General features: G+C 62.2%; 3 protein-coding genes across 10 annotated transcripts in view; 2 read left to right on the plus strand and 1 right to left on the minus strand.

Annotated features, from left to right (window-relative positions):
• Nucleotides 1-19159, plus strand: part of SBNO2 (strawberry notch homolog 2) — a 61399-nt gene extending 42240 nt beyond the window's left edge. For all 5 annotated transcript variants that reach the window (XM_074928228.1, XM_074928229.1, XM_074928230.1 and 2 more), the window contains 27 exons: nucleotides 2075-2167; nucleotides 2681-2777; nucleotides 3164-3324; nucleotides 3762-3895; nucleotides 4423-4513; nucleotides 5757-5900; nucleotides 6401-6518; nucleotides 6895-7000; nucleotides 7116-7269; nucleotides 7666-7842; nucleotides 8469-8566; nucleotides 10869-10951; nucleotides 11942-12139; nucleotides 12644-12819; nucleotides 13017-13148; nucleotides 13413-13548; nucleotides 14240-14352; nucleotides 14830-14901; nucleotides 15301-15409; nucleotides 15699-15773; nucleotides 16057-16200; nucleotides 16366-16460; nucleotides 16749-16841; nucleotides 16962-17093; nucleotides 17318-17394; nucleotides 17534-17724; nucleotides 18138-19159. In XM_074928228.1, coding sequence (XP_074784329.1) covers nucleotides 2075-2167; nucleotides 2681-2777; nucleotides 3164-3324; nucleotides 3762-3895; nucleotides 4423-4513; nucleotides 5757-5900; nucleotides 6401-6518; nucleotides 6895-7000; nucleotides 7116-7269; nucleotides 7666-7842; nucleotides 8469-8566; nucleotides 10869-10951; nucleotides 11942-12139; nucleotides 12644-12819; nucleotides 13017-13148; nucleotides 13413-13548; nucleotides 14240-14352; nucleotides 14830-14901; nucleotides 15301-15409; nucleotides 15699-15773; nucleotides 16057-16200; nucleotides 16366-16460; nucleotides 16749-16841; nucleotides 16962-17093; nucleotides 17318-17394; nucleotides 17534-17724; nucleotides 18138-18754 — 3816 coding nt within the window. In that variant the 3' untranslated portion in view covers nucleotides 18755-19159. The remainder of the gene's footprint in view (nucleotides 1-2074; nucleotides 2168-2680; nucleotides 2778-3163; nucleotides 3325-3761; nucleotides 3896-4422; nucleotides 4514-5756; nucleotides 5901-6400; nucleotides 6519-6894; nucleotides 7001-7115; nucleotides 7270-7665; nucleotides 7843-8468; nucleotides 8567-10868; nucleotides 10952-11941; nucleotides 12140-12643; nucleotides 12820-13016; nucleotides 13149-13412; nucleotides 13549-14239; nucleotides 14353-14829; nucleotides 14902-15300; nucleotides 15410-15698; nucleotides 15774-16056; nucleotides 16201-16365; nucleotides 16461-16748; nucleotides 16842-16961; nucleotides 17094-17317; nucleotides 17395-17533; nucleotides 17725-18137) is intronic.
• A 3546-nt stretch (nucleotides 19160-22705) lies between these two features.
• GPX4 (glutathione peroxidase 4) lies at nucleotides 22706-24477 on the minus strand. Of its 3 annotated transcripts, none has more exons than XM_074928234.1 (7): nucleotides 24376-24477; nucleotides 24143-24237; nucleotides 23873-24017; nucleotides 23639-23790; nucleotides 23489-23513; nucleotides 23127-23186; nucleotides 22706-22934 (listed from the first exon to the last, which is right to left on the minus strand). In XM_074928234.1, exons 1-7 carry the CDS (start codon nucleotides 24445-24447, stop codon nucleotides 22902-22904), a joined length of 582 nt encoding a protein of 193 aa, XP_074784335.1. In that variant the 5' UTR covers nucleotides 24448-24477; the 3' UTR covers nucleotides 22706-22901. The 3 variants fall into 3 exon arrangements, with proteins under 3 accessions (XP_074784335.1, XP_074784334.1, XP_074784336.1); XM_074928233.1 differs by having other exon boundaries at nucleotides 22706-22973; XM_074928235.1 differs by having other exon boundaries at nucleotides 24143-24228; nucleotides 24376-24447.
• Nucleotides 24478-24853: 376 nt separating this feature from the next.
• On the plus strand, nucleotides 24854-27257 carry POLR2E (RNA polymerase II, I and III subunit E). Of its 2 annotated transcripts, none has more exons than XM_074927893.1 (8): nucleotides 24854-24981; nucleotides 25122-25296; nucleotides 25384-25499; nucleotides 25870-25950; nucleotides 26152-26210; nucleotides 26307-26385; nucleotides 26695-26771; nucleotides 27112-27257. In XM_074927893.1, the coding sequence occupies exons 1-7, from the start codon at nucleotides 24925-24927 to the stop codon at nucleotides 26758-26760; spliced, it is 633 nt and encodes a 210-aa protein (XP_074783994.1). In that variant the 5' UTR covers nucleotides 24854-24924; the 3' UTR covers nucleotides 26761-26771; nucleotides 27112-27257. The 2 variants fall into 2 exon arrangements, with proteins under 2 accessions (XP_074783994.1, XP_074783993.1); XM_074927892.1 differs by having other exon boundaries at nucleotides 27115-27257.
• The last annotated feature ends 375 nt before the right edge of the window (nucleotides 27258-27632 follow it).

A 27632-nucleotide genomic window follows, 5' to 3' on the forward strand; every position in this document is an offset into this window, starting at 1 on the left:
CCCAGTGTTCTTGTGCGTGCTGTGTGTGCCTCCCCTGTTAATGCTTTTGGCCGTGTAACAGAAGAAGGAGCAAATCAAACCAGGAGGTGAGTGAGATTAGAGAAAGGAAGGAATTGCACAAACTCAGTCTGGGGCAAGATGACGTGTCACCCCCTGTAGGTCCTGGTCCCCCCGGGACTGGCCCTCACAGCGTATTCTCGGCTGCGTTGGAGGTTTTTCAGGGCTCCGACCAAGCAAGGTGCCTGTCGCCTCCTTGGCAGTATCTGAGGTGAACCGCTGCGTGCCAGAGCCCCGGTGCTGCAGGGGGATAGCGGGGGTTTATACTCAGGACTGCACGAGGCAAAACCAGACCTGCATCACCTTCCCGCTGCTGGAGCTGCCAGAAGCCAGCCCTGCCATTCCAGCAGGCCTGGGCCTTTCTTTTGCCTGAGAAGAAACTCTCATACTGAGCTCAGATTTGTAGGTGGAGATGTTTCACCTGCTCTCCAGATTTGTTGGCACTGAAAATAGCTCTTCCGTCCAGCTTCCTTCTGGTAATTCTGACTCAGACTTCCAGTAATGGAGGGTGTTTTTTTCTTTCTTCTTTTTTTTTTTTTTAAATATAAAAAAAAGGAAATAATTGGAGTGTTTATGCTTAAGAACTTCCCATCTTTCACTTCTGCTGGTGGAGCTGGGTCCCTGTGAGTGGCACTGCTGGCAGGCTACGGACGTGGAGCAGTGCTGCTTCTGGGCTCGCGGGTTGCTTTGGGTGCCGTGAGCTGCTGGCTTGGCCTTGCTCGCTGTCGGGAAATTCCAGTGTGATTTTGTTTGCGTGGGGGCAGGCAGAGGATCTCCTCGATTGTGCCTGCCCGGCGAGAAGTGTCTCGGAGCTCTCCTGGCTGCCTGCGGGCTGGATGGTCCAAAGCCACCCTTCCCTCCGCGGAGGAGCTGGTGGCTGGCCCGTTCCTGGGGGGGGTCACTGACCTGGGGGGGTCTCGTGCAGTTTGAGCTCCAGGGCCTCACACTGGTCTCTGCCGTGGAGGGGCCCAGCAGGGTCCTGAGCTCTGCAGCGCTGAGCGGAGCCTGGGGGCGGCGGGGAGCACCCGGGCTGCCCCACGGGCTGGCTTCTGGGGCAGGGAGGCAATTCCTTTGAACAGTGGTTTTAACGTTAAAAACAGCAAAACCGTGAAGCAAACGCTTGCCTCGGGGGCAGTGTGTAAGAAGTGTCGATGTTCTGATTTAATGCTCCCTCCTTTCCCAGCGAGGCCTTTCGGTTGCAGTTTTGTTCAGCCTTTCCCGTTGCCACTGTTTGGGTCTCCTCAGCCGAACTCGTCTCCCCTTCTGGTCCCCAGAGTGATGCTGTTTCTCTTCCATCAGCAAACCCAGCCCCGAGCTCTCAGCTCTCGACTCACCAGCTCAGAGCAAAAGTCGTGATCCCGCAGTGAGAACCCGCACGGCTCCTTCGGGCGAGGGCCTGGCGTGTCGGGAGGGGCAGAGCCGTGTTGCGCAGGGCCCCCGTGGAAGCAGATGGGGAAGCAGTGACTGACGTAACTGCTGCCGTGCAGAGCAAGTCCAGAGTTCCCGTCATTAGCCTCAGTCAGGCCTCGCCAGGGCCTGCAGGCTGTTCCCGGGGCGCCGTTTGCGCGGGTCGTCGGTTAGTGCTGATGGGGGGGCTGGGCGTGTGCCCCAGATCTCGCCTTTCCAGGCAGAACGTGGCATTTCGGGATGGAGGTGTTTCTTACAGCTGTGGCAGGAAGACGCCCGTCCCGCAGGCGTGGGGGCACACGTGTCCCTGCAGCCTTTCGTCACACACTGAATGTTCACGCTTCTTGCAAAAACTTATTTCCCTTGGTCAGTTATCCCCCGGGTGATGTTGACAAAAGCAGGTACGTTTGCAAGATTTATTAGTTCCCAGAATTACTGCCCAGGGCTTTTCATTCACAAACCGCAAGCGTTAAAGTCCACCGAGGCCACCAGAGTGTCAGACGTGAGTGCGGAGCACAAGGAGCTTTCCTCTTGTCGTATTTTCGTACTTGTCGGGGTTGGAGGGCTGAGGGTTAGGACTGTTTTCTCACCTGCACCCTCTCTGTTCCAGCTGTTCTCTCCCAGCAGATCGTTCACTGGCTTGAACAGCTCGAGTGACCCCGTTGCTGCTGTCCCCAACACCCCGCTCCTCATCAGCTACCAGGTGAGGACGGTGGTCGGCTGCGGCGTGGAGGGAGCGAGAAGGGAAATCAGACAGACACAAGTCGCTGCCCGCTCCCAGAAGTGTTTTGTATTTCCCTCGGCGGAACCTCACTTTGTTAAAGAACGATTTGGGCTTTCACGACTTTGCTTTACGCTGCCGAGAACACGCTGAGCTTGCAGCTGGTCTAGGTCCCTCACCCAGGGCCAGAGCAGAGCACGGCGGGGCAGAATTACCCCACAGCCCAGCTGAAAACTGATGTCAACAGCTTTCCCTAATTTGGTGGGGACTAGGCGTTGAAAGTAGCTCTTAAAGCACTTGCTGGGCCCCCGGGGTGGGCTCTTGCAGATGGTTTTCCTTGTGTTGCTGTAGTCTGTAAAAGGAGATTAATTGTACTTGAAGAGTTTGTGACTTTGTGTCAGGCTGGGTGAATGGTTTCTGGCAGCGTGTAGCACCGCGTGTGTCCGTAGTTCAGCGAGAACATTCACATTTGGTCAGTGCTGTGTTTCTGCTCAGTCTCAGGCTCCTGCAGAGGAGGAGGATGAAGGTGAAGAGGAAGAAACGGAGGAGTTGGGGCAAACGGAGACCTATGCAGAATATATCCCTTCGAAGTGTGAGTGTCTGGCCCTCGCGTGGGCACGGGACGTTCTGTGAGCTCCCCTCTGGACCAGCCTAACGAGCTGCTCCCTTATTTTCCTGCAAGCAGCATGTGGTGTTTGCCCTGGCACATCCCGAGCTTGTGATTTTCTAGAAGAACTTTACCAGGGTACCCATCCTTTGTTGGTGCTACACCCGTTTAACACAACACCTCTCTGTTGCTCTTGGGGGAGCCGTGGCTCGTTTCTGGTGATGTGAGATGTCAGTGAAAGAGGAGAGTGGGGAGCAGGGGTCGGGCTTGTCTCCTGCACTGCTGCACGGCGCCAGGAGCTCTGCAGGCCTGGCTGGGCTGCTGCGTGGGAGGAAGAACCTGAGTTGTCTGTTTTCTGTGTTGTCGTTCAGCCAAGATCGGGAAGCACCACCCTGACCTCGTGGTTGAAACGAGCACCCTGTCCAGCGTCCCCCCGCCCGACATCACCTACAGCCTGGCCCTGCCGCGCTCCGTGGCCGACAAAGGGTCTCTCTCTGCACTACAGCTGGAAGCCATCATCTACGCCTGCCAGGTACGGGGCTCCCCCTCGCATCTTACACCGGGAGGGAGCTGCCTTTTGTATGCACAGATGTCCAAGTGTGTTTTAAAATAACCTGTAATACAGGGGTGAAGCTTGGGCAGCTTTGGCGTGTGGCGTTTTAAAAGCCTTTTGAAAGGATTATTTGAAGCCGGAGCCTTCTGTGGGCTCTGCTTCCCAAAGAGCCAAGAACCCTTGACTTCTGTCGCAGAGGGGAGTGCTTTGCATTTTGGGGGCCTGGGGGCTTTTTCTGTGAGCTGCCAGTTGTGAGCTTGGCCATGACTGTTCCTGCTGTTGTTTATTTGAGCGAGAAGTGCGCTTGCATCGATGGGGTATGTGGAGGGGTTCAGTGGTGCTCTTAGAAGCTCACATCAAAGCTGTTAGCAAAGGCAGATCGAGGTTAATGTCTGGTTCTGTTCTTGATTTTGCAGCAACATGAAGTTTTATTACCCAACGGGCAGCGAGCTGGGTTCCTCATCGGGGACGGGGCCGGGGTTGGAAAGGGCAGAACAGTTGCGGGCATCATCTTTGAAAATTACCTTAAAGGGAGGAAAAAAGCTCTGTGGTAAGTTGTTTTGTTTTGTTTTGTTTTTTTTTCTCTTTTCCCGTAAGACCTTGGAGTTAGTTTGGATCTGGGAGTAAGGAATTCCTTAGTGCTGATGTTGGCTTTATAGTTGACTCATGCTGTGGCCTTGGGTAAGTCATTTCCACCTCTCTGTGCCTGTTTGCTGTCTGTGAAATGGGAATATTTCCCCTGCAGCAGCGATGGAGAATGAGTCACTATGAAATAGCAGATTATGTGCTACTTGGAGGGCAATGTCAGGCCTGTCCCCGCTCTTTGAAGTCTGCGGAGGGATGTTTGTGGACTTCCCGGGTGCAGACTCAAGGCCCTGGAGCGTGGGACTTTACTGCAGAGTCCACACCGCTCGTTGTAAGTGGCAGACTGGATCTGCTGGGGGCTCTGGGCCGTGTGGGCAGTTGGAAAAGCGACAGTTTTTTTCACACCTACCGTTGCTTTAGTCAGAGCTATTAATCACCGCCAGGCCCTGACTCCCTCCTGGGAGATAACCAGACCCACGTCTTGCTTTGCAGGTTCAGCGTCTCCAATGATCTCAAGTATGATGCTGAGAGAGACCTGAAGGACATTGAAGCCTCCCACATTCCTGTGCACGCTTTGAATAAGGTGGGGAGGGAGGGAAGCCGCGACCGTGCTCTGCGACATCGGCCTACGGTGGCGCCCGGGCCCGCCTCAGCCTGGGGAGCACCAGCCGCTCCTGCCTCCGCGGGGCTGGGGGCGCAGGCAGCAGCAGGCAGCGGGCGGCTCCTGCTCCCTTCTCCCCGCCTGCTCTTCCCACTCTGGCCGCGGGCTATTTTTACAGCTCTGCAGAGCTGTGCTGGGAGCACGGAGCTGTTTCCTGCGGGGACTGAGGAGCATCTCCAGGGCAGGGCTGGAACCTTTCTGGCAGCCCTGGAGAGCCCCGCGGCCGGAGCAGCTCCCGCCAGATGCGCCCGTGTCCGCTGGCCGGGGCTGACGGGTCCCAGCGCTGGTCTCCCGGGGCCCCTTTTCGGAGCCGGGGATCAGGGAGCTCACGCTGACACACGTGGCTGGGCACGTGGGCATCTCCCCCGCTGGGCGAATCCGAGACTTTCCCCCAGTGACTCCGTGGTGAGGATGGAGTATTCCTCAAAAGAAACGCCCCGCAGTTGTGCAGTGGCTGTTCACAGGGCTCTTCGTAGTCCCTTGCCCTGGCCAGTTCACGGAAACACTCCTCTGGTTTTTAATGGTATTGAACAACCAGCTCTTGCAAAGTCAATGGAAACCACATGTGCTCAACACCTCTGAATGCACTCCATTAAGAGGCTGAAAGGGATGTTTGTTTTCAGACCAAAATGGCTTTAAATGGAACTTTCTTCAAATTGGGGACCGTGGGTTCTTTCCCCTTACCTTTTCTTTCGTTAGAGGTGGGACCCGTGAGAGTAGGACGGGCAACGACCTCACCTGCTCAAAGAGAGCATTCCTTTCTGGCAGTAATTCAAACAGATGGGAGGCTTCAAAACAATTAAACGTTCTAAACCGCCGCTGAAGAAAAGCGAAGCGAGTTCAGTTGGCCAGAAGGTTGCAGCCCTAGCGTGGTCTCCACGTTTCCCTGCATGCGGCCAGATGTGCTGACACACTGGCTCGTGGCCCTTGGCCAGGCAGTTACAGCCCCTGTCAGCACCGTGTCTCGGTGCCAGACTGAAGCACTAAAGGCAGCAGCCACCAGCAGCCCTTTGTCTGCTCTCGCCCGGGTTTGTTGGGGGGCAGGAGCACGGGGCCGCGCAGGCGCAGCGCGGTCGGCGCCATCGACTGGGGGCGAGGGACGCGGGTGACGCTGTGGGGACAAGCCTCGTGAGCCTGTGTGCCCTTGTCCTTCCTCTTTGTGCAGATTAAATACGGTGACACAGCTACCTCAGAGGGAGTCCTCTTTGCCACGTACTCCGCGCTGATCGGTGAAAGCCAGGCGGGCGGGCAGCACAGGACACGCTTAAAACAGATCTTGGACTGGTGCAGGGAAAACTTTGATGGAGTCGTATCCTTTCAAAAAAAAAACCCCCCGAAAGTGGAGAGGGAGGAATCGTGTGTTTGTGACTGTACTTTGCCTAGGAACAAAGAGCTTGGGGCCGTCTGCAGGCGCTGGGAGCAGCTGGGCCAGCAGCCTGGTGCCTGTGGTAGCGATTTCAATGCTGTGAGCACACGCATCCCCCCCTCCTCCTCCGCACTGCAGCCTTCACGGGAGGAGGGGAGAAGCGCAGCTGGGATTAACCTTCCCTGCATTCTTCTCCTGCAGCATTACGAGACGAGACACACCTTGGGAGTGAAGGGAGAGGGAGCAGAAAAGGACTTTGGGCTCTGGGGAGCACAGGACTCGGCAAACCCAACAGATTTCAGGCAGCGTGGGGAATGAGTCAGGCCTGTTGGTGCTGGGACTGCTTGTCCGATCGCTTGGAGGAGGCTGGGCTGTACCTTCTGCCTGCTGTCATCCTCGGGATGGAAATAGATCCTTTCTCCTTAACTGACATTCCCCTCCAGATTGTGTTTGACGAATGCCACAAAGCCAAAAATGCCAGCTCTACTAAAATGGGCAAAGCAGTGCTGGACCTCCAGAACAAGCTGCCCCGGGCGAGGGTCGTTTATGCCAGTGCCACAGGTGAGCTGCTCTGGGCCTTGTGTGGGCACCGGCCTCAAGCCTCGGGTCGGAAGGAGGCCCTTGGGCCGTGAGCCCGTGCCTGCAAGAAGGGGCAGATGGTGCTGCGGTGCGGGAGGGGAGCCCGGGGTGCCAAGATCTGCCCCAAGCCCACCACTGCCATTACTTGTGACTTGTTGGCAAGTCAGACTGATTTCTCCCCAGTTTAACTCGCTGCTGGCCGGCTGGGCAGCTGTCCCGTGCGGAGGGCAGCGCCTGGAGAGGTCCTTGGGTCTCCAAGGCACGGCAGCAAACAACCGTCCTCGTAGGGGTTCACTTCGCTTGAGTCAGAGCTGCAGCTCTGCTGCGGTTCCGCTGACAGCGAATTCTGTTCACACAGGTGCCTCTGAGCCAAAAAACATGATTTACATGAGCCGCCTGGGGATCTGGGGGGAGGGCACCCCTTTCAGAGCGTTCGATGAGTTCCTGCATGCAATTGAGAAGAGGTAAGTCCTGTCCTGCGGCCCTGCTCGCTGGCTGACGGCCTGTGGCAGCCTCGGCCCGGGGGGGCAGCGGCTCTGCGGGGGCTCCTGCCCGGTTCCGCAGCTCCGTCTCTCCCAGGGGCGTTGGTGCGATGGAGATCGTGGCGATGGATATGAAGGTCAGTGGGATGTACATCGCCAGGCAGCTCAGTTTCACTGGAGTGACCTTCAGAATCGAGGAGATCCCGCTGGACCAGCAGTACAAGATTGTCTACGACAAGGCGGCGAAGCTGGTGAGCTGGTCCCACGCGGGGGGGCTGGGGCTGAATTGTGCTTTCGGCGCCGCCGCTTGTTACGTGGGAGGGTTTGAGGGCCCTAAACGTGGCCACGACCACAAACCTCACTTGTTCCTAAGAAAAAGAGGGGTGCACACGCTCGGCTTACGTCAAAGATAATACACTTTTTGGCTTCTGTTTAAAAGCTCCGTGTTGGCAAAGCGGAGCTTGCAACATCCTGCTAATGCAGAGAGGAGAGAATGACCAGACTGTTCATTCAGCCCGACACAGCGACACAAACACTGCTGCTAAATCAGATTATCAAGCCCAGACTGTTCTAATAACCTCCTGCACATCAGGAATGAAACACAAACCCAAAGATGTTAACTCAGCCTGTCTCGGTGTTGTCTGCAGTGGGCAGAGGCCCTGATGGTGTTCCAGCAGGCAGCCGACTGGATCGGCTTGGAGTCTCGGAAGTCCCTGTGGGGCCAGTTCTGGTCAGCTCACCAGCGCTTCTTCAAGTATCTCTGCATCGCTGCTAAAGTCCGGCGGCTTGTGGAGCTGGCCAAGGAGGAGCTGGCCAAGGACAAGGTGTGGTATCGCGGCAGCAGCCGTCGCTCTTACCTTACAGTGATCATCTTGCGGTTTGCAGCCAAAGGGAGTTTGCTCAGCTTGACTTGAAAGCAATTTCAAACCTTTTTAAGGCTGAATTTCTCTCCAGATTAACCAGAGTGAAATGCAGTGTCTGGGTTTCCGAGAACATTCGCGGTAAATGGTAGTGGGGGGTGAACAGGGCCTCGTCTTCCGAGGCGTCACCCGCTGCTTGTTTGTGGGAGATGTGGGCACGGTGCTCTGAAAGGGTGTTCTGGGTCATGGTCAAGCTGGAAGGGGAACCAGCTCCTTCACCTAGAGCACAGCTCTGTCCTTCCCTCCATCTGGCTGCAACTTGGAAATCTTAGGCAGAAACTCCCTCAGAAACTCAGTCAGCTTCTGTAACCAGTCCCCCTCGGCGGCGTGAGCAGAGGTACCGCCGGAAGACGCTGAAGGATTGGAGAGATGGTTCTTTGGCAGGAGCCCTGCTACGGGCCCAGCCCGTTTTGGGCCGAGGGGGTCGAGGGAAATGTGCCCGGGGCTGTGAAAAAGGGTCTCCTGAGCCTGTGGCTGTTCACCCCGGCGCCCCCCCGACTCCTGGCTGTGTCCCCCCTGTTTCCCTGCAGTGTATCGTCATCGGCCTGCAGTCCACCGGGGAGGCTCGCACCAGAGAAGTCCTGGACGAGAACGATGGGCATCTAAATTGTTTTGTCTCTGCTGCAGAGTGAGTTAAAAATCCCTGTTTTTCTTCTGGGGGGATGCATGGGAGGCTGGAGGCATCTGGGGAAAGCCCGGCCCTGGGGCCACTCATCACTTGCAGTTCTTGGAACGCGGTTGCGTAACCCCTCGCCCATCCAGGCTGGAAATGGAGAGGAGCTTAGCTGGGTCCTCGGGGCGTTATTTCTTCAGTGTGACTTTATGAGCTAGATCCTGGGTTTGGAAATCTCCTGTGGTCCAAACTTGCACGAACAGCCTGATCTGTCTCTCTTCACACGTAAAAGAATTGGCAGGCGCAGGAGAGCCAGAAGCGAGAGCTCAGATGTAGCTTGTGTGGGTCTGACTGGAAATCGGGGCTGTGGACACTGAGGAAACGAGCAGGAGAATCTCCTGGAAGGACAGAGCCTGGGATGGGGGCGTGAGGCGGCGGCGCTGGGGCGGGGAGGGGACGACTGGCCCAGGGAGTGTGAATTTGCCGGAGCTGGCCTCAGCGCGCGGGCCAGGCAGGACCCGCGTCCTGGTTGCGCTGCCATCGTCCCTGGCTCAGAGGGGAGCTGGCTGTGCCCGCAGTGAAGCCAGCACCAGGGCTCGTGCTGCCCCGTCAGCAGAGCGCGAGGCTTACGCCCCCCTCGTTTCTGCAGCTGTCAGAGCACCCGCCCGTCCCGCCGACGCGGCCGCTCCTGCGCGGCGGGTGAGCAAACCTGGGCCGTGGGGTTAAGTTGCGCTTCCTCCGCTCTGCAGGCGGCAGGGCTGGAGCTGTTTTCTTTTGAAGTGACTTTTAATGCAGGTGAAAGCAAGGAGAGATGCCAGAGACAGTACGTGTCCAGTTGAGGCCAAGCCTTCCTCCCTTACTGATGGGGGCATTGTGCTGGTCTGTGTCATTCTGCTGTCTCCAGTCTGTTCCTGGAAAAAAAATACCAGTTTGGTGACGGTGTGCAAGGCAGGTCTGAGGGCGCCTGGGACTGATTTGGTCTCTTGGGTTGGTTTTGGTGGCGCAGAATTCCGAGGAACTCGGCCTCGAGGACCGCGTGGTCCCTCTGAGCCCGGCTCAGCCGCCAGGGGAGGGAGGGCCTGTCAGCGCCCGGCTCTGTCCCGGGCCCGAGGCGAGAGCTCGTTGTTGGGCGGCGCTGGGCAGGTGACTGAGTGTCCTCCGGCCTCGCCGAGCTCCAGACGCGGCGGCCGGGTTCTACAGCACCGCAGGGGATTTCTCCAGGGGGTGTGCTGGGAAGAAGCAGTTGTTTAAAAGATGCCGAGAAGCGGGGTTAAAAATAAACGAGTTGCTCAGTGGGTAAATACCAGCCCAACCCTTTGTCCGGGGCAGACGGGGAGCGCCAGTGTCGGGAAAGGAGCGAGGTTCTGTGTCAGGGAGGCTCCAGCCCCGCGTCTGGAGCCCGGAGTCACCCGGCAGCAGGACAAAGGGGCCGTGGGGCTGCAGCGGCTCCTCGGCCAGCGCAGGGCTCTGCCCCTGTGGGAGCGGTGCTGGCCCTGTCCCCCCCGGCCCCTCGCACCCAGAGCCTTAGAGCTCCCTCCCTGGTCCCCAAGACCCTTTTTCTCACGCGGACGAGTTGCCGTGTCCATACCTCTCAGCTGTCGCTTGCAACGTTTGTTGTTTTTTTTTCCACCAGAGCTCATTCAGCACTGCCTTCTCATCGCACTGGGGGTCCCTCCCCACCCCACACGATCAGTATTTAAGCTCATTTATTTGCAGAACAGCCTACAGAAACATTTGTTTTTCACCACTTCTGATTTTTCCCATTCACCCGAAACCACCACGTGTCCGTGTTCTGTCACGTTACTCCGTTCCGGGGGCGAGCAGGCCCACGGCCAGTTGGTCAGAGGGCTCGGGGGGGCTCATCTGTCAGCGGCCTCTGAGGTCGCTGCTGTCAGAGCACAGAGAGGGGCTGCGACGCTGGGACGTGCTGGATTTTTCAGTCGTGACATAACAGCTTCCCAGTATAGCGTTTCCCATTGAGAGCTCCCTCCTCGTCGCTATATAAAGGTCTGGCGTGGCAGCGCAGAGCCCGGGCTCCGCTCCCTGTGCCGCGGGGGAGGCCGGGCCGGAGCGTTTTTCCCGGCGTCCCGGTGCTTCGGCTGCCCTCGGCTCCCCTCAGGCTGCGCCGCAGCCCCGCTCCCCGCTCCCCCTCGGGTGTCACCGCCCCGGGGAGCCGCCTGGCCCCGCGCTGGCAGCCGCCGGGTGGGATTTACCCCCTGTCGTGAAATGTGCTGCTATCGGATACCCGTTGCTACATGATAACCCGCAGATGTTCCTACTCCTGGTAGCTAGAATAAATTTTGCATCTTACTTTCAGAGGCGTCTTTCTATCACTAATTCAGAAGCACTTTCCTTCAACCAAAAGAAAGAGAGAAAAAGGAACTGGCATTAAAAGAAAACGTAAGAGCACACTCCACTGCCCAGCATCTGACCTCCTGCCTTGCTGCTTCACCCCAGCCACTCAGCTTTTTCTTTTCCTTTTTCCTTTTTCCCTACTTCATGCTGTTTGCTACTCTGCCCTGGTTTCAGTTTGCCCCCCCGCACATCTCCGTCACGGCCTCAGCTGGAGGGCGGCAGCTCTGGGTCGTTCCCCCTCGCCTCCCTCTAACCCACGTCCCTGTCACGCCGTAGGTCCTGGCCTCCTCCACTTGCCCAGTAGCCGTGTCCCCGTCCCCCGGCCGCTTCCTGGCCCAGGCTGGTGGCCGGGTCGCACAAGAGTCCTGGCTGCATGTCTGAAGCCCTCTTGCAGCAAGGGGGGTTTCTCCACACCCCTATAGCATGGCAGGTGTCCTGGGGGCAGGGGGGGGATCACTTCCCTGCCAGGTTACTGCCTGCAGCTGCAGGTAAGAAGAGTCTGGGGACTTGTCCTCCAGCGGGATGAGGAAAGGGGAAGAGGGGGCAGCAGCGCTGGCAGATCGTGGAGGGTGTCCTGAGCGGCTGCCGGAGCGGAGCGGCCGTGCAGGCTGGTCTGTGAACCCTCTGGCGTGGCGGGAACGGCTCTTACTGTGCGTGAAGCGAGCAGCGTCCCGAAGCACGGCACCTTCCCGTGGCTGCACGTTCCTCTGGTGGCTCCTTCCCCGGAGGAGTCAGCGCTGAGAGCCGGCCGTGTCCGTCCCGGCGCGTGCAGCTCGCTTCAGCCCTGGCAAAGACTGCCTCGATCTTCCTTTCTCTCTCTTCCTTTCTCTGTCTCTCCCTCCCTTCCCAACTGCCCCCCACCCGCCCCAAGAGGCTCTGTCTTTCCAAGATCTGCCTTTCATCCGGGGCAGCCTCAGCTGTTTTGTGATTCCTCCTCCTCCTCCTCCTCCTCTTTTTCTGAGCTGGCACTTGCTGTTCGGCGTCGGCGCCCGAGGCCGGGGGCTCTGCCCTGACCCCGCTCGCTCTCCCGTGCAGGGAGGCCGAGGGGCCGCTGCGCCAAGGCCCTGAGGGGCGTCTGTGACCCTGCGGGCGTCATCAAGATCAGCGACGACAGCAGCACCGACTCCGACATGGGGCTCGACAGCGACTTCAACTCCTCCCCGGAGTCCGTGTTTGAGACGGACGACGTCATCTTCGTGGAGACCTACAATGGCTTCGCGGCCGAGGACAGGAGTAAGAGCGGCAGCGCCGGGCTCGGCCCGTCCTTCGGGGGCGCGGGGAGCAGAGTCCCGACGTGCTGCGGAGCGGGGGGGGCGCCGGCACCGGCGGATCCTTGGGACCCTTCGGGGGGGTCTGGCTGCGGGGACCACAGAGGCAGGGACCTGACGGGAGGAGACTCCTGGGCTCTTCTTGGGATGGTGAAGCTCCTCCTGTGCTTGGCACGGCCCCAGATCTTGGCTGGATTTTATCCTGTGACGGCCAACCTTGGGCTTGCGAGGTTGATTCCAGCAGGGAGAATTTGCCCTGCGTGCTCCTTTCCCCTCCAGGATGGGGGAGCACGGAGGGAATTCACTCCATGCTCAGCAGCATTTGTTGCCAGTCAGGGGTCCTTGCCTGCTCATCAGACGGTGCCCCCAGAAGCCCTTTGGAACTTCTCCCCCTGCCTTTTGTGTAGGTTTTTTTTTTTTTTATTTGCAATTACCAGGTGACTCTGAACTTTTGCGTTTTACGGTGCAGGTAACTTTCACATGCTGCCAACCCAGAAAGAGATGCATGGCCTGAGAGAACTAGAGCACGTGGAAAAGATGAAGCAGGACCTCCTAGCAAAAGTAAAAGCACTGGGCAAAGAGCTACCTCTCAATACCTTGGATGAACTGATCAATCACTTTGGGGGCCCGGAGCATGTGGCTGAGGTACAGCTCACGATCGGGGGTGGTGGCACTGGGTGACAGGAAGAGGGGCCAGCGAAGGGGGTTCCTGCTGGAAGAGGGTTTCCTCTCCTTCCCTGCAGTCTGACAAAGCTGTTGAGAATTGACTTTGCAAAGCGAGCTGCTGCGCCGTGCAGGTCCCTGCCCGCTGCTAACGGCCTCTCCCTGTGTGGTGTGTGCAGATGACGGGGCGGAAGGGCCGGGTGGTTTCCAGACCGGACGGCTCCGTCATGTTCGAGTCTCGTGCGGAGCAAGGCCTCTCCATAGACCACGTCAACCTGAAGGAGAAGGAGCGTTTCATGAAAGGGGAAAAGGTGAGTCAGGTTTGAGTGAAGGAAACTTCTGCACAGGAGTGAGTACACAGAGGGGAAGGAAAGGGAGGGGGCCTTGGCGTGCTTGGGCCTCGCCAGCCTCAGGCCAACCAGGCTGCAGCTTCCTCTGTGACCTGCGGGGGGGCGACAGGGCACTGCGGGGCCCTTGGTGGGCCGGGGCTGCCGCTGGGCTCCGGGCTGTTACTGAGGCAGTTTTGGAGGTGTCCAATACCTCACCCTCCCGTCTCGCTTGTCTCTCCCCCTCAGCTTGTAGCAATAATCTCCGAGGCCTCCAGCTCAGGGATCTCTCTCCAGGCAGACAGACGGGTGAAGAACCAGAAGCGCCGGGTGCACATGACGCTGGAGCTGCCCTGGAGCGCGGACCGGGCCATACAGCAGTTCGGTGAGCGCTGGGCGGCCCCGGGCGTCGCTGTCCCCAGCCCCTGAGGTGGCCGGAGCAGGAACCTCGGGCAGCCCTGGGAAGGGGAGACACGTGTGGCTGCCCAGGCTGGGCTGGGGCGGGGGGACGGAGCTTCTGCGAGCCGGCAGCCTGTGGAGCAGAGTGCTGCTGCGCTGCCCGGTGCTGCTGCTCGGTGCTCCTGCACCCCTGCTCGGTGCTGCTCTGCTTCGCCAGGGCGGAAGCGCAGACACAAAGCACCTGTGATGGATTTGTCTTGTGGGGAGGGTTTGTGCTGACGCCAGGAGCGCTCTGCAGGGTGGGAAGGGGGGACCCTCCCCTACGTGTTCGCGGTGTGTCCTCACGAAACACGCCGGGGCTGCTTGGGGATCTCTGCTCCACCCCGGGAGGCTCCGTGGGACAGGGGGGGACAGTCCTCAGTACTGAGCACAGAGGAAATAATGCACGTCCTGGCCCAAACTGGGGAGTCACTCCCCAACCCCAGAGGGTCAGGGCTACAAACGGTCTCAGCAGCACCAGGTGATGAACACGACTGTGCCTCTGCCCTTTCCCCGGGGAGGGATCTCCTCGGAAAACCAACCGTCCCATGGAAGGTCGTTGTGGCTCCCTCCCTTCTAGCTCAGCTCCCTCCTCTGGACCAACCTCTCCTTTCCCCCCTGTCCTCGTGTCCCTGTAGGTCGAACGCACCGATCGAACCAGGTTTATGCTCCGGAGTATGTCTTCCTTATCTCGGAGCTGGCGGGGGAGAGGAGGTTTGCATCCATCGTGGCAAAACGTCTGGAGAGCCTCGTAAGTGCCCCGTGAGCGTGTCGGTTCCAGTTCTCCCGGAGCTCCTGCTCCGGCCTTCCCGTGGCCGCAGGAACTCTCTCGGGGGGTCGCGTCCCCCCCGGCGTTGCAGTTGTGGAACACAGAAAGCTTTAAGCATCCTGAGATTTGGGAAAGGAAGTGAAGAAAACATAACTAAGGCATCAGGAGCAATTTCAGGGAAGCAGAACTCAATTCCAGATGCTGGAATTCCCCCACTGTTACAGGAGAATACACCCATCTGTTTCCAGAAAGCTGATGAAATAATTAATGGAATAATTAATCTGTTTCGTTTTTCTTCACTTCTGATAAATCCCCAAATACTTTGGTCAAGTCTCAATATGGCAGAGGAACGCTGCCTCCGCACAGCTCGTTCTTATCCAAGACGTGGCTTTGGCCGTCCCGCTCTGGTGTTTTGCAACAGCTGGAAGTAAGAACTTTCTGTCTGGGCTCTCTTCCTAGGGCGCCTTGACTCACGGAGACCGCCGGGCCACCGAGTCCCGAGACCTCAGCAAGTACAACTTCGAGAATAAGGTAACTGGCGCCTGTTCTGGGCCGGGAGGGGTGAAGGAGTTGGCCGGTGCCCTCAGTGGGAGCCGGAGCCGGGAAGATCGTGGCTGGCACCTACAGGCAGGACCTGGCCTTGCACCCAGCTCCGCCCGCAGCCCCTGAGCAGCGCCCAGAGCTGAGCTCTTGTTATTGTGGCTGTTACCAGCCCCGCGGGGGGCGAGGGGGGGTGCCGGCCCCGGGGTGCGGCCCTGCAGGCTTCTGGGCTCCGGTCCCCAGAGGAGGCTCCTGACACGCTGCCCCGGCACAGCCGCGGTGGTGGTGGCGCCCCCGGGGCAGTGGCCCCCCGGGGCAGCGGCCCCCCCGCCGCCCGGTGCTGGGCTGCCAGCGGGTTTGTCCCTGTGTGACTCCTGTCTCCTCTCCCAGTACGGCGCTAAGGCGCTCGACAGGGTCCTCTCCACCATCCTCAGCCACACGGAGAACAGGGTTCCGGTGCCCAAGAGCTATGACAGGGGGGAGGCTGCGTTTTTCCACGGTAAGAGCGGGACCAGCTCTGGGGTTTCTGCTGCGTCTCGCTGGCCGGGTCGGGCCGGGTTTGGGACGCCCGAAGAACCGAGCAGCAGGTTGGGGGGAGCAGCAGCAGCGGCGGCACAGGGCTTGCTCATGAGCAGGGCCACTGGCCCCCCAGGTGCGTGTCACCTGAAGAGGGGTCTGGGGTGGGCTTGGCCGCGAAGCAGCGGGTGCAGCTGGGGGGGAGCAGCTCTGCGGGGGAGCTGAGGGGAGGCTGCACCCGAAAACACCCGAGGTGTTTCCTGCCGTTGCAGAAATGAAGCAGGGCCTCGTCTCTGTGGGGATCTGCTGCAACCAGATGAAGTACGGCACGGTCTCCGTGGAGAAAGGTGAGTGTTGAACTTGCCCTGCCCAGCGCAGGGGGGCAGTGGGAGAGGCGGGGGTGTCGTGGCCCATCGCGGGGTTTGCTGTGCAGCTGGGGCAGGACGTTTGCTTTGAGGGGAGGGTCCTGCGGGGGTTGGCCCCCGCTGCTGGTCGAGTTCCTGCGGGAACGGCCCCGGGGCTGCCCCCGTGCGTTAGTGACGCTGGGGGGTGTGGTGGGGGCTCTCCCTGGGAGCGTGCGGGGGCTCGTGCCCACCCGCGCCGTGTTCCCTGACCCCCGCCCTCTTGCAGACTGTTCCATCACCAAGTTCCTGAACCGCATCCTGGGTCTGGAGGTGGACAAGCAGAACATGCTCTTCCAGTATTTTTCGGACACCTTTGACTATCTGATAGAAAAGGACAAGAAGGAGGGCAAATACGACATGGGCATCCTAGGTGCGGAGGAGGAGGGGTGGCCAGACCTCTCCTGCGCCCCTGAGGTTCCCTGTCCCCCCCCGCTGACTGCTGGTGGGGCCGTGGCCCCCTCGTGTCCCCACTCCTGCAGGGAGAGGAGGCGGTGTGGGGGGATGTATCTTACATCGGCCTTTTCTCCTGCTGCAGATTTAGCCCCAGGCGTGGATGAGATCTACGAGGAGAGCAAGGAGGTTTTCCTGACCCCTGGGCACCCGCAGGACGGGCAGGTCGTGTTTTACAAGGTAGGCAGCCTGGGCGGTGTCTCTGCGGTCCAGGCTCCTCCAGTGCTTCCCAGTCTGGGGCTGCGAGCTGCTGGGTCCCTGCCCCGTGGCACTGTGTCCTGTTCGGTCACGAGCAGGTGACTGATGCTGGGAGTCACCCCGAGGGGGCCGGGAGGGGCCCTGCCCCGGGCGATCGGGGACTGCCAGCGCCTCTTTCAAGTTTGTGCTGAGGGTGGGATTTGTGGGACAGACACCGCTTGCCCTTGTCCTGCCCCTGAAGTTACAGAATCCCCGTTTGTCCCCGTTTAGATCAGCGTCGACAGAGGTTTAAAGTGGGAGGAAGCTTACGAGAAGTCGCTCAAACTGACGGGATCCTTCGATGGGTTCTACCTCTCCTACAAGGTAGGTCCCTGGGCTCGGAGATGCCCCAAAACCTCCAGCCTGGAGGGAAGGGGGTTAGTGGAGAGGAAGATGGGCCTGGGGAGAGCGGCTGGGGGTGTAACCGTGAGTCTGCCCCCACAGATGCGAGGCTGCAAACACACCTGTCTGCTGGCGGAGCAGAGCCACGGGAAGAGCTTCATCCTCTACAAGCCCAACATCGGGAAGCAAAGCCAGCCCGAGAGCCTGGACAGTCTGCAGAAGAAGTACCGGCGGGTGGGTGGGAGCCGCAGCCCTCCGGGGCCGGGAGAGGGAAGAGCCTCTTGCTCTGGCAGGGCTGGTGTTGGACGTTTGCTGTAGCCCCTGGGCGGCTCCTCGTAGCCCTGTTGCCGGGCAGAGGCGGTGGCAGCACCCGTGTGTCCTGTTCCCAGCCCTGGATTTCAAGTCCCAGCCGTGTGTCGGGCAGGGGGAAATCTCCAGCGCCGTGTGTTTCTCTGCAGGTGCTGCCCGAGGAGGCCAAGGAGCACTGGGAGAGCAGTTACCAGTTCTCCTTGAAGAACTGTAACCACGCGGTCTGGTGAGGCGCCTGCAGCCCCGACGGGGGGGCTGCTCGGGGGTCCCTGGCTGGGGCGGAGGGGAAGGGCCGGGCGCGGGGGATCCTGCTCTGCCTGAGAGCTGCTGCTGATTTGGGTGGTTTTCTGCCGTTCGAACTGAAGGAACAGGAGCTGCAAGCTGATCCAGGAGGGGAAGGAGTGCTTCCAGGGCATGCGCCTGCGCCACTACTACATGCTGTGCGGGGCCCTGCTGCGGGTCTGGAGCAGGATCGCCAGCATCATGGCAGACATCACCAGCACCAGCTACCTGCAGATCGTCCGCCTCAAGACCAAGGAGAAGAAGAAACAAGTCGGTGGGTGAAATGCTGGGAAGGGGAAAGGGGAGCCGGACGTTTTAGGAGGAGGAGGAAGGGGTCCAGCTGCCCAGTGCCAAGGTTCCCTCCCGGAAAAGGGGCGTGTTCCAGCCTGGAAGCACCCGCTGCTCAGCCAGGGCTGCCCTGAGGGGTGCCGGGGCGCCGGGCAGAGGGGTCAGCTGTCCCCAGCTGTCCCCAGCCGTCCCCCCAGTGCCCGTGGGAGGCGGTGCTGGTGCTGGCAGGGCACCACGGGGCTGCTGCTGCCCGGGTCGCAGTGGCGTGGCCCAGCTCTGCCGCCCAGCTGAGGGGCTGAGCGGGCCGGCAGCGAGGTCACCGCATGGCCCCAGCGCCGCTGCCGTCCCCGCAGTGCCCGTCCCGACCGCTGCGGGGGCTGATGCACCCTCCTCCCCCAGGGATAAAGATCCCCGAGAGCTGCGTCCGGAAGGTGCTGGAGGAGCTGAAGCAGATGGACGAGAACGTGAAGCGAAAGCACAACCGCCTGCTGCAGGAGCAGAGCCTGCAGTTCCCGCTGCCGCTGCCCATCCTGCCGCAGCCCCTGGACCTCACGCAGACGGGGCCCGGGGTCCCCCTGCCCGGGCACCCCCTGCGCCAGGACGAGATCCTGGACTTGACCTACAGCCCTCCCAGCAACAGCATTCCCGACGTGGCCATGAACCCGGAGCCCGGCGCGCTGGGCTTCCCCTTGGAGCCCATTCTCCAGCCACACCAGCAGCCCAGGTTGCCCTTCGGCTTCAGCCACCCGTCTGCCTTCAAGAGCCCGGGGCCCGTCCTGGGTGAGAGCGTGGCCCTGAGCTCCGCGCTGCAGGAGCGCCTGCCCCTGCCCCAGCCGGGACCCTTGCAGGCTCTGCAGCAGCAGCAGGAAGAATTTGTCCCACAGGATGGGAATATCAATTTTAGAGAGATCCTGGAGGACATGCTAAGGACGTTAAACGGGGCCCCCCAGGAGAACATGTTCCCCCAGGAGCGCCAGAGCGTGATCCAGTTCACTGGCCCTTTCCCGGACTTCTGAGGGCCGGCGGGGCTCGGCCGCTGCGGATCCGTCGCCTTCGGTGCAGAGGTGAGAGCTGGGGAGCCCCGGCTTTTCTACTGGTTTGGACTGGCCCCTTTCTGTTTTTGAGGGAAGAAAAACAAAACCACCTATAGTTCCTTAAAGCAAAGTTTATTTATATATAATATTCAGTCAGGCATGTATAGATTTGTATATAACATGCGCTTGGGGGTTGAGGGCTGCCACGTTCAGCTGATCGGGACTGATGGTCTCTTCCAAGGTCAGCGGGGGTAGGACTGGGGAGAGACCCCCCCTCTGCGCCCGTCCCCCTCCAGACTACTGAGTGTCGGCGCTGGGCCCGGCCCTCCCCGGCTGCTCTCCAACACGCCCCGGGGACCAGAGTGCTGGTCCCTTACTGAGGGGGGGAGCCCAGTGCCCCCCCCCCGAGAGTGTCTGCCTGGGCTGCTGCCCGCCCTCCTCCGCCCGCTGCGGACCCTGAGGCTGCTCTGGAGGGCTGGGCCCGAGGGCGGGCGGGAAGGGAAGGGAATTGCCATGCCGGGAGCCTCGAGTCCCTCTGCACCGGGGGTGGCAAAACTGACTGTGCCCGCTCTGCCCCCCCCGGGGAGGGACACCCCTACCACGGGCTGCCCGAGCTCCCTGGGCAGGGCGGGAGCTGCCTGCGCCTCGTTGTCGGTGGCAGAGCCGGGGGGGCGGCAGGGCTGGGGGGGTGCCAGAGCCCAGCCACGCCGGGGCCGCGGTGGGATTCCCCGGGGCAGAAGGGCCGCGTGTCCCCTCAGCCCGTCCTGCACTTTAGCCTCGCGGCCGAGCTTTGTCCGACCTCCCGCTGTCGCGTCGTCCTTCCCCGCGCCGGGGGGCTTGGCCTTGGCTGGGCACGGGCCCGGCTGCCTGGGTCTGGGCCCCCCAGCGCCGCCGACCCGGGCGGGGAAGGATCCCGGCGAGCGCCGGGGCTGCGCTGGCGCTGCACGTTCGACCTCCGATACCAAAGAGCAAAGGTTTCCTTTGCAAAGCGCCGCCCCAGGCACCCCCTGGGCGAGCGGCCGCCTCCCCGGGAGCCTCCGGCCGCGTCGCCCCCACCGTCGCTGCCCCGGCACCGCCTCGGCAGGTCCCGGGGAAGCGCTGTGCTGTCGCTAACCGGAGGAGCCTGGCGGGAAGCTGCCTGCTGGCAGGAGCGCTCCGGGCCTGGCGGCTCCTCACGAGCCTCCCTCTGCTCTTTTTCTCTGCCTCCGCTCACCGGGGTATTTCCTGGAAGCGACACCGGGATGTTTTCGGGGAAGGACACCAGACTTGCCCTGGCTGGCCCGGCCGCTCCTCGGAGGGGACCTGGGGGGGCCTCTGCTGGGGTCAGTCCTGAGGGGGACGGGGTCCCCTCCTGCGGGCAGAGCGCCCCGACCCCCCCGCGCCCCCAGGGCTCAGGGACTGGCCCGGCGGCCCGTTGGAGCTTCGTGTCAGCACCCGTGTCCCTCCCTGACACCTGAGGGCCGTGGACCTGCCCCGCGTGGGCTCATTTTTGAGTTTTTTCTGGCCCTTCCCCTTATTTGGGGGGTTTGTCCTCACCCCCCCCCCCCTTCCCAGCTGGCATCTGCCTCCCACCAGCCCCCCCGGCAGCCGGGGCTGCGTTTTACTGCGTTCAAGGAAACCCCCTTACCTCAGTGAACACCAAAGACGGGGACCCCCCCGAGCCCCCCCGCGAGCTCTGGGCTCTCCCCGCTCCTCTCCCCTCTCGCCGCGGGGCCGGCGCTTGCTCCGGGTGCCACAGCAGCCTTTTCCTCGGCGTGAGCAGAGCGAGGCTCCCCCCTTCCTCACCACCACCCCCCCTATTTAAAACACGCCCCAGCCCACCCCCCTCGTGGAGAGGCCCCGTCCCGGGGCGTTCGCTCGGCGCTTGCTGGATTCTCAGCGAGGAGAGAAAAGGACACCGGGAAAACCCATTTCAGAGGCTTAAACTCAGGAATAGCGAGGAGGGATCCTCCGCCGTCACCCGGAGCCCTGCCTGGTGGCTTTGACATTAATTTTGAAATATATGCAATTCCCCCTCCCTCATCTCTGGAAAGACAGAGAGCACCTTCAAGGAAGCCCTTCCCTGCCCCGATCCTGTGTTTTTGTCAGGGTTAATAATATGTAACGATATCTTTTAACTAAATTATTATGCAGTTGTCCTACTGATTGTATGTATTTTTAAATGAGTCCCCCTTTTTTTCTTCCCTTACACCTTTTTTGTTAGCACTTTTTAATCCGCTTGTTGTTTGCCTTTGTTTTTTCTATGTGTATTTATAATTAATTGAGATGTATATATGTAAAGAGATTTTTTTAGAATATGTGCCTTTGACTAATAATTCCTGAATTTTCTACTTGCCTCAGAAGGATAATTTTTCATTCTGCTCAGTAAAAATGGAAAGGAAGCCACATACAAGATTTCTGTAAGTCCCAGCTCTGTCTGTCCGTCCGTCCGTCCGTCCTGTGTGGACCTGCCCCAGGATCCCACCCGGGACCCGCAGCAGGAGAGTCCGAGGGCCGCGGTGGTCCCGGCAGCTGGAGTTCATCTCCTGTGGCCTCAGGGCCGTGGGGAGGGGCCTGGGGCCCCCCCGGAGCCGGGCCAGGCACTGCCCGCGCTGAGGCTGCCCCGGGCCCCCCCGGCCTTTGCGGGGGGAGACACAGACAAAGGAGCCGCTGTCGGGTGGGTCCCTCAGCGCTGGGTCCCCACCGGGGTGGGACGGGGGCAGCCACGGGCCCTCACAGAGGAGCGATTCAGGCCGGGGGGCAGCTTGGGGGGGGGCGAGGGATCCTTGTCCCTGTGCAGGCACCACTGGGTGGAAAACAGAGCCCTGAAAGCCAGCCCGGGGCTGGGCTGTGTCAGAAGTGGGGCCAGAAGGGTGAGGGGTGGGGGGGGATTCACCCCCTCTGGGAGCCCCCCCTGCAGGGCTGGGCCCAGCTCTGGGGCACCAACAGCAGAAGGACACGGACCTGCTCCAGCAGGGCCAGAGGAGCCACGGAGATGCTGGGGGGGCTGGAGCCCCCCTGTGAGGACAGGCTGGGAGAGTTGGGGGGTTCAGCGGGAGGAGAGAAGGCTCCGGGGAGACCTTAGAGCGGCCCCCCAGGGCTGAAAGGGGCTGCAGGGAAGGGGGAGGGATAGGACGAGGGGTCAGTTTTAAACTGACAGAGGGGAGATTCAGATCAGGTATCAGGAAGAAACTCTCCCCTGTGCGGGGGGTGAGGCCCTGGCACAGGCTGCCCAGAGCAGCTGTGGCTGCCCCCTCCCTGGAAGGGTTCAAGGCCAGGCTGGACGGGGCTTTGGGCAACCTGGGCTGGGGGAAGGTGGCCCTGCCCGGGGCAGGGGGTGGCACTGGGTGGCTTTAAGGTCCCTTCCAAACCCTTCCATGAATCTGTGATCAGATTTGTGGGGGGGACCCCAGGAAGGACCCTTGACCCCCCCGGGGCTGTTAAGGGGAGACCCAGACGCTGGGGGAGGGCGGGGAAGCAGCAGCAAATCACCCCAAGACCGGGGGCTGCCCTGCCCAGGGAGCCGCCGGCCCTCCCCGGCCCTGGCCCGACACGGCTGCGCCTCCGCGAGCACCAACGCGCCGCGGAGGACCGGCCACTCCTCGGGGGGGGGTTCACCACGTCCCAGCACCGCTCGGGGCTGTTTCTCAGTAGCTGCTTCTGGCCAGGGCTTGCGCCACGGCCGGGCCCGCTCCCGCCCCGCCAGGGCCACTGCCCAGCCGGCGCCTCGGCTGCCTTTGGAGAAAAACAACCCTGTTGCCTCATCGGGGCGGCTGCCCCGTGATCTGGGGGGAGGAAGGAGCCGGGGGAGGCCACGCACCCTCCCCCCGCCCCGGGAGCGCTGGCTAAGCCAGGATTTGTGCAACTCCCCCCTCAGCACTGGGGAGGATTATCCCCGCCGGGCTCAGGCCTTGCGCAAGGGCTCCGGCTTCTCCCCTCACCCAGGCACAAGCGGCCGTTTCTAACACCTTTATTGCAGGGGGACGCCGGAACGGGGCTGCCCGGCGAAGCCTCCTCCCAGCGGGTGCACGCCAGATCTTCGGGTCTGCCTCACCAGCGAGCTGGCTTGAAGACAAACCGTCATGGGGCTGGGCGAGGAGACTCCGCGGGCAGCGGGGCCGGCGCGGGGCCGGGGGGCAGAGGAGCAGCTCTACAGGTAGAGGGGCAGGTCCTTCTCGATCACCTGCGAGACAGAGGGGAGCATCGTCCTAGGAGAACATCGCTGCCCCAAGAACATGCCCAAAGCCCCCCCAGAGGGGCTGTGTGGTACCACCAATCCCCCCAGAGCACGGGGGTGCCCTCCCGCCCTCCCCTGGCCAGAGGAGGGGGAGCCGAGGCGGCGGAGCTGCGCACCAGCCGCGCCGGCAGCACTTACGTAGGGATCCTCCATCGGGCTGTAGCGCTTCACCACCTGCCCCTCCCGGTTAATGAGGAACTGCGGGAGCGAAGCAGCGCCCAGGTGAGGGGGCCCAGCGGTGACGCGGGCGCTGCAGCCCCCCGAGAGCAGCCCCAGAGCCGCCTGAGGCGGCGCTGGGCTGCGGCAGATCCTGTCTCGGAGCTGGAGCCCCTGGCAGAGCCGCTCCCCGCTTTCTGGGCCCAGGAGCCCCCCGGGATGCTCCTACCCCAACCTCCAGGGTAACCACAGGGAGCGGATCCCTCCTCCCTGCGACGCCTCCGGGCCCCCCCAGCCCCCCGAGCGTGCGACCCAGGCAAGGCCAGAAGGCGACTGCGTCCTACCTTAGTGAAGTTCCATTTTATTGCACTAGGAGAGAAAAAAACAGAAGTAAGACTTTGACAGAAAACCCCCTCCCCTCGCAGCCGCTCAGCTGGAGCGGCCCAGAGCCAGCCCCTCCCTGCGGGGGGCTCCCGCAGCCCCCCCACACTCACTTGCCCAGGGTGCCTCTTCCTTTGGGCTGCTCCTTCATCCACTTCCAGAGCGGGTGGGCGTCGTCCCCGTTGACATCGATCTTGCTGTACATGTCAAACTTCACACCGTAGTTTTCAGCAAACGCCTTGATCTGAGCGTTGTCCCCGGGCTCCTGGGGGCGGCAGCAGCCGGGGCTCCGTGAGCGGCCCGGGGCCCTGCGCCCCCGCGGAGCCCCCGCCCCGCTCCCCCCGTACCTGCTTTCCAAACTGGTTGCAGGGAAAACCCAAGATGCGTAAACCCCTCTCAGCGTGTCTGGCGTGCAGGTCCACAAGCTGAGTGTAGTTTACGGCGGTTTTTCCTCATTTGGACGCCACGTTGGTGACGATGCAGACGCAGCCCCTGGAGAGGGGGCGCAGCGGCCGCCGTTAACCCGGGAAGGGAAGGGCCCGTGAGCAGCCGCTCTCCCGCGTTACGCAACGCGCCGTCCCGCTGCGGCTGAACCGCGGCGCCCGGCCCGCCCTTACCGGTACTTCTCCAGGGACACTTCGTTGCCGTCGATGTCTCGGGCGCGGAAGTCATAGATGGCCTTGGCCGAGCGCCAGTCCTCCGCCTGGGCGCACTGCGGGGCACCGGGAGCCGCCATCAGGGCCGGACCCGGCCCGGCCCCGCCGCCCGCCCGAGCCCCTCCCGGCCGAGCCCCCGTCCCGCAGCCCCCCGGAGCGGCGCGGGCCCGTCCCGCCGCCGCCGCCGCCCTCACCATGCTCCGCACCGCGCCCCGCGCCGCCGCGCCCCGCAGCAGCGCCCGCCGCACCGCCCGGCCCCATCCCATCGCGCCCCGCCGCCGCCGGCACTCAGCCAATCGACGGCTCGGACGCGCGGAGGCACCGCCCCTCCCGGCAGCGCAGCCAGTCAGCGCGCGCAGAGGCGGATGATGGGTGGGGAAGCTGACCAATGGCGGGCGGGGAGGCCCGCGGGGGCGCTGGTGGGCGGGGCGGGCGAGACCAAGGACAGGCCAAGGGGCGGCGGGGCGGGGCCCCCGCGGCGGCCGTTCCCCCCCCGACCGGCGCCGGCGCCGCGGCCCGACCCGCGCTGGGGCGCGGACAACCGGGGACCCGCCGCGGCCGCGGGGCGGGGGCGCCGGGCCCCGCCGGAGCGCGCGGCGGCAGGCGGCCCGCGGCGGACTACAGCTCCCAGGAGCCCCCGCGGCCGAGGCCCCCGCGGCCGCCCCGGCGCCGCCTGTCGCCGCGCGAACCGGCATTAGGGCGGCGGCCCGCGGGGGCCTCGGGCGGTGCGGGCGGCCGCCGCCATGGACGACGAGGAGGAGACGTACCGGCTGTGGAAGATCCGTAAGACCATCATGCAGGTGCGGGCGGCGGGGCCGAGCCCCGGCGGGGCCGCGGGGGCTGCGCGGCGGCCCGGCGGTGTCGCGGTGGCCGGCCCGGCCCCGGGGCCCCCGGCGGGCCGGTGAGGGCGGGTCGCCTGACCCGAGGGCGCTCTCGGCAGCTCTGCCACGACCGGGGCTACCTGGTGACCCAGGACGAGCTGGACCAGACGCTGGACGAGTTCAAGGCGCAGTTCGGTGAGAAGCCCAGCGAGGGCCGGCCCCGGCGCACGGACCTGACGGTGCTGGTGGCCCACAACGACGATCCCACCGACCAGATGTTCGTTTTCTTTCCCGGTGAGCGGAGCCGGTGCGGGGGGAGGCTGGGCCGGGGGTTAGCGGGGTGAGGGGGCTCCGTGTGACGCTGGGGTGACCCTTTCCCAGAGGAGCCCAAGGTCGGAATAAAGACGATCAAGATGTACTGCCAGCGGATGCAGGAGGAGAACATCACCCGCGCGCTGATCGTGGTGCAGCAGGGCATGACCCCGTCGGCAAAGCAGGTAGAGCCGCGGGAGGAGGCGGCCGGGGCGGTGCGAGCCCGGGGCGCCGGGCCTGGCTGTATTTCGGTGCTGCTTTAGGCAAAAAACCCGCAGGATTTCCCTCCAGATCAAACCTTCCGCTAAAGCCTGTTGTCCCTTAACACGAGCCTTGGCGTAACGTGCAAGCGCGTTTAACCAGGGCGGGTGGCTCTGGTTCCGGAAGAGCGGCTGAGGGCCCGTGGGCGGTGGGTGAGAGAAAAGGGGACGCTGTCCCGGGGGGGACCCTGCGCCCCTGTCTGTGTCTGACCCCACGCGGGGGTTGACCGAGGAGCGGGCGCGGGCAGGACTGTCCCGCCCGGCGCTGCCGCCTGACAGGCCGTTCCCGTCCCAGTCCCTGGTGGACATGGCTCCCAAATACATCCTGGAGCAGTTCCTGCAGCAGGAGCTTCTGATCAACATCACGGAGCACGAGGTGAGCAGGGGGGGAGCGCTCCGTTGTGCCGGGCCGCGGCTCGGGCCGCTCCCACCGACCTTCCCCGGCTTTAGGGCCGGGCTGAGCCTCGCGGTTGCACTTTTCCTCCTTACAAACGTGTGGCTTCTCCCGCCGCTGCGAGGAGCCAGTCGCTTCCTCTGCCTTCCTGATCTTACAGAGTCTCTCCCCTGTTGTTTCCAGTTGGTCCCTGAGCACGTTGTGATGACAAAGGAAGAGGTAACTGAGCTGCTGGCCAGGTAGTATCCTTTGTCTGCTCCTCCGGGCCGCGGGTGGGTGTGTGAGGGTTGGTAACTGCTCCGTGAGCCGGGGGAGCTGCTCCTTGACCCCCTGCGCAGCAAACTGAGGGAGAACCAGCTCCCCAGGATCCAGGCCGGGGACCCCGTGGCCCGTTACTTCGGCATCAAGCGTGGTCAGGTAAGAGAGAACTGGCCTGGGGCAGCGGTTCCCATGGGCAGGGCCGGGGGGGGGGATCCCCGTTTTGGGGAAGGCTGTTGTAGGTCGGGGGTGGGTCGGTGTCTGGCAGGGACGTGGTGGGCTGGTGACAGCTGCAGGTGTGACCCAGCCCTGCGCTCTGACCTCCCTCCCCTCGCGGGGGGGACGGTTCCACACTGCACCCCCACCTGAAGCCGTGTGGCTGCTGAGTGCCGCAGCCATAGAGCCCCCGCGGCGGGGGGAACTCACTGCCAGTCCCCCCCGGCTGAGCCCCTCCCGTCGGCTTCGCAGGTGGTGAAGATCATTCGCCCGAGCGAGACCGCGGGCCGCTACATCACGTACAGGCTGGTGCAGTGAGCGCAGCGGGGGTAAGTGCAGCACGAAGCCCTCTGGCTAGCGGGGGGCTTTGGGCACAGATTATCTCCAGACGATCGCCAAACTCTAAATCGTTGGTGGAGGGAGCTGTTAGAGGACAGAGCAGGGCGAGGTTGACCCTCTGGGGCCTCCAGTGGGGCTCGGTGGGCGGCGTGAGGCGATTCCCCCCACCCCGAGCTCTTCCCTCCCCGAGTGCAGGAGTTTGTGTGACACCTCCCCGCCACCTGCCATTCCCGGGCGCTCTCCGACATCTCCCTTTTCAGAAGTGGCCCAGAAAATTCTCTTCCCGTGTTGCCTCTGTGCTGTTACTTGGCCTAATTCCGTGTTTTCCAGCAGAGATCTGCTGTGACTCGTTAAGGACTGAAGCCACAGAAGTGCCCTGAAGGAAGGAGCAGGGAGGAAGCGAGTGGGAGAAGGCCTTTGCTTTCCTATTTTATTTCATAGGATCTTATTTTTAATAAAGATTTGTACTCCCGCTGTTCCTGGTGCCGTATTTCTGGGCCTCTGGGAGCCCCACGGGGCTGATCCCGCTGCTGGGGGCTGTTCCTTGGCCCTCGAGGTCGCTACGGAGAGTTGCTTCTCCCCCCACCCCAGCCACTATCATTTTAGGCTGTTCCAGGTTTCTTGAGGGTTTTTAACTTCAGTTTACTTGCTAGAACTCCTCGGGGTGTTTCCTCCCAGCCCTTGGCCTCCCGCAGCCGTGGGTGAATGAGCCTGGAAGACTCTGACCTCCAGGACAAGGAGGGGTTGGAACACGCTGATTTTATTGATTTTTTTTTTTTTTTTTTTTTTTTTTTAAGCAAAACACATAACACAGCTTCCTACAGCAGTACAGACACGTAACAAACACGCTT

Source organism: Athene noctua, chromosome 27 (assembly GCF_965140245.1).
Source record: "Athene noctua chromosome 27, bAthNoc1.hap1.1, whole genome shotgun sequence".
In the NCBI taxonomy this organism is placed as follows: domain Eukaryota; kingdom Metazoa; phylum Chordata; class Aves; order Strigiformes; family Strigidae; genus Athene; species Athene noctua.

Excerpts from the sequence above, each read along its gene's own strand:
- POLR2E (XM_074927893.1), top strand. The coding sequence starts at position 24,925 with ATGGACGACGAGGAGGAGACGTACCGGCTGTGGAAGATCCGTAAGACC. Across the intron at positions 26,211-26,306 it reads ACTGAGCTGCTGGCCAGGTA|CAAACTGAGGGAGAACCAGC; the intron begins GTATCCTTTGTC and ends CCCCCTGCGCAG. Across the intron at positions 26,386-26,694 it reads TCGGCATCAAGCGTGGTCAG|GTGGTGAAGATCATTCGCCC; the intron begins GTAAGAGAGAAC and ends TCGGCTTCGCAG.